This window comes from Arachis ipaensis, chromosome B06, assembly GCF_000816755.2.
Source record: "Arachis ipaensis cultivar K30076 chromosome B06, Araip1.1, whole genome shotgun sequence".
NCBI lineage: Eukaryota > Viridiplantae > Streptophyta > Magnoliopsida > Fabales > Fabaceae > Arachis > Arachis ipaensis.
In genome coordinates, this window is record NC_029790.2 from 136,061,075 (window position 1) to 136,063,718 (window position 2,644).

The window sequence follows — 2,644 nt, forward strand, 5'->3', positions numbered from 1 at the left end:
AAAGAAATAAATAAAATACAATAAAAAAAATAAAAACCTTAATTGATTTCTAGCTTAAAATTAAAAAAACTTATATTTTGAGACTATAGTATAATATTTTATTAAGTAAGATTTTCGAATTTGAATATCTTTCTTTTGTTACATTTACATTTATACAAAAATCAAATAAACCTAACTAAAAAAGAATCTTACTTAAAAAAAAATGTTAAAAATATAACTTCATACTACCTCTTCCTATAAGTTTAAATTTTTGGAATTAGTGATTTTATGACACCCATTATAAATATAGAATTATAGATATAGTAGTATGCTTATTGCTTAGACATGGTTTGAGAAATTATATGAGATATATAGTTTTGAAGCTAATAATAAACACAGAATTCAATTAAGCAAGTCCAATAATCCAGAAGAAAATCAGTCTCCTCTATAGCTAAAAGTTCATCATGTCGTACCTGAAATTGAGATTCAAGGAATTCAAGAATGGTAGCTGGAATAATGCCCCTAATACCTCCTCCATCAATGCTGAGAATGGTAATTAAGTTCCCATAAGTTGGGGGCTGAATTTGTTCAACACATGATTTTGATCTCTGAACGGACGACATACTTGGTATGGTTATTAACAATATTAATTAGATGATTTTGTGCTTAATTATATGTATATCTATATACTTTTGAGTAGCTATGTATGTGTAAAGAACTAAAGATCAATATATAATGCTAAAGAAAAAAGCTCAATAATGGTGTGTATATATGTGCTTATTAAAGGACTTAATGCTATCTAAGGAAAGATAATTGAGGCTTTTGCTACTTGCTATGATCATATTAATTGGTGTGTTCAAAGTGGATATTTATATTGATAAGACTCCATCAAGTTGCATGGAGTAGTTATTTAATTTGTAGGCCAATTTAAATAAAAGACAGTCACCACTGGCTGCAGGTATATGTTGAATAAAAATTTCTTTCTACTTGTCCTTAAAAATTAAATGTTATTTGTCTCAGCTTATTAGCCACTTTTGTCCCTGTACAATTTGAAAGAAATTATTTAATTAGTTTAAATAATATATTAATTAATAATGAAAAAAATTTATGCTACTCACTAATTTACAAATTAAATTACACTGCCACATAAACATATATATAATAATGGGATAAGTATTGTTTTGGTCCCTGACGTTTAGGGTCGGAATCAAATTCGTCCCAAATATTATTTTGGATTTGAAATTGTCCCCAATGTTTTATTTAGAGGTTGGACGATTTTACCCTTATATCACAAGACAGAGAGAGAAGCAACCTTGCTTCTTTGTTCTTCATTTCTTCTCAGTCTCATTCTTTAGAGAAGAGAGAGAGAAGCGAGTAGAGACTCAGAGAGATAGAGAAGGAGAGAAAAAAAGTCTCTCCGTCGCCGACGCCGACGCCCTCCTCCTCGACCTCGCCTCGACTTTTCCCTCGCCCTTGCTTCACTGCGCCTTGCCCTTGCCTCGCCTTGCGTTGCCTCACCGCACTTGGACCTCGCCCTCGCCTCTTGTTTCTCGTCGTCGTCGGGGAGGTGGTGGGGGTGATGGTGGTCGTGTTGCTCGCGTTTTCAGCATCATCCCCACGCCTCCCTTTCTCTTCCCTCCCTAATCTCCGCTATCCAGATTTACTACCACCACCACCACGCAACTCCACCGTCACTGCCATCATAGGTAAGTTAAGATTCAAGTTCCTAATTCTTGTTCTTATTTATCATAATCCCTAATTTTCAAATTCATCACAAAACCTAATTTTCAAATTCATCACAAATCTTGCAGTGGTTTCCGTCGAGGCTGAAGGAGGTTGATGCTGAGCTGCTCCTCTCCCTTCGTCGCTGCTGCTACTGCAACCACCTTCTCTAATCTTTGTACTTGTTTTTGTTATGTTCTTGTTTCTGGATTGCCGTTGCCTTTTTAATTTTTTATTTTTTTAATCTGAATCTATTGTTATTCTTGTTGGATTTGAAGAATAATTTTTGCTTTTATTTTGTTCTAATGTTGTTTCTGAATTACTTGATGTTATTGTTTTTTTCATTCTTTTTGTTTTTTTTTTTAATTCTGAATCTGTAGTTGTTGTTGTTGGATTTGAAGAATTTGATGTTTATCACAACCTTTAATTTTGTTAATGGAAAAAGAAGGAAGAAGAAGGATTTGTAGTTTTGAATTTTGTTAATGATGGAAGAAGCGAAGAAGAAGAAGTGAAAAAGGGGCATTTTTGTCATTTAGAAAATTTTTTTATTAAAAATGACAATTTTAATATCGTTTTAAAACGTTGGGGACGATTTTAAATCTAAAATAATATTTGGGATGAATTTGATTCCGACTCTAAATGTCAGGGACCAAAACAATACTTATCCCTATAATAATTAATAAGTTTTGCTCTACTCAATTACTTAATATGGTATATATTGGATATAGGATTATTCATATATCTTTAACCATATGTATAAATATAAGATTAGAGCCTATTCAATTTAATATTATTGGACCATTCATCTAAAAAAATTGTTCATGCTCTAAATAATCTCTAGAGAGTTTATAAATATAAAATATTTCTCATTTCATGAATTAATTTTTAGAATTGGATTTGCCTGTTGTTTGTTGCTTAAGTTCTTTGTTTTGAGTGATGTGAT

The 2,644-nt window shown here is 31.8% G+C and overlaps 1 protein-coding gene across 1 annotated transcript in view; it reads right to left on the bottom strand.

Moving 5' to 3' along the window:
- LOC107605688 (patatin-like protein 2) overlaps positions 1-813 on the bottom strand; it is a 6,426-nt gene extending 5,613 nt beyond the window's left edge. Inside the window, exon 1 of the mRNA XM_016307650.2 lies at positions 453-813. Within this exon, the coding sequence (XP_016163136.1) occupies positions 453-602 (150 nt within the window). The 5' untranslated portion in view covers positions 603-813. The remainder of the gene's footprint in view (positions 1-452) is intronic.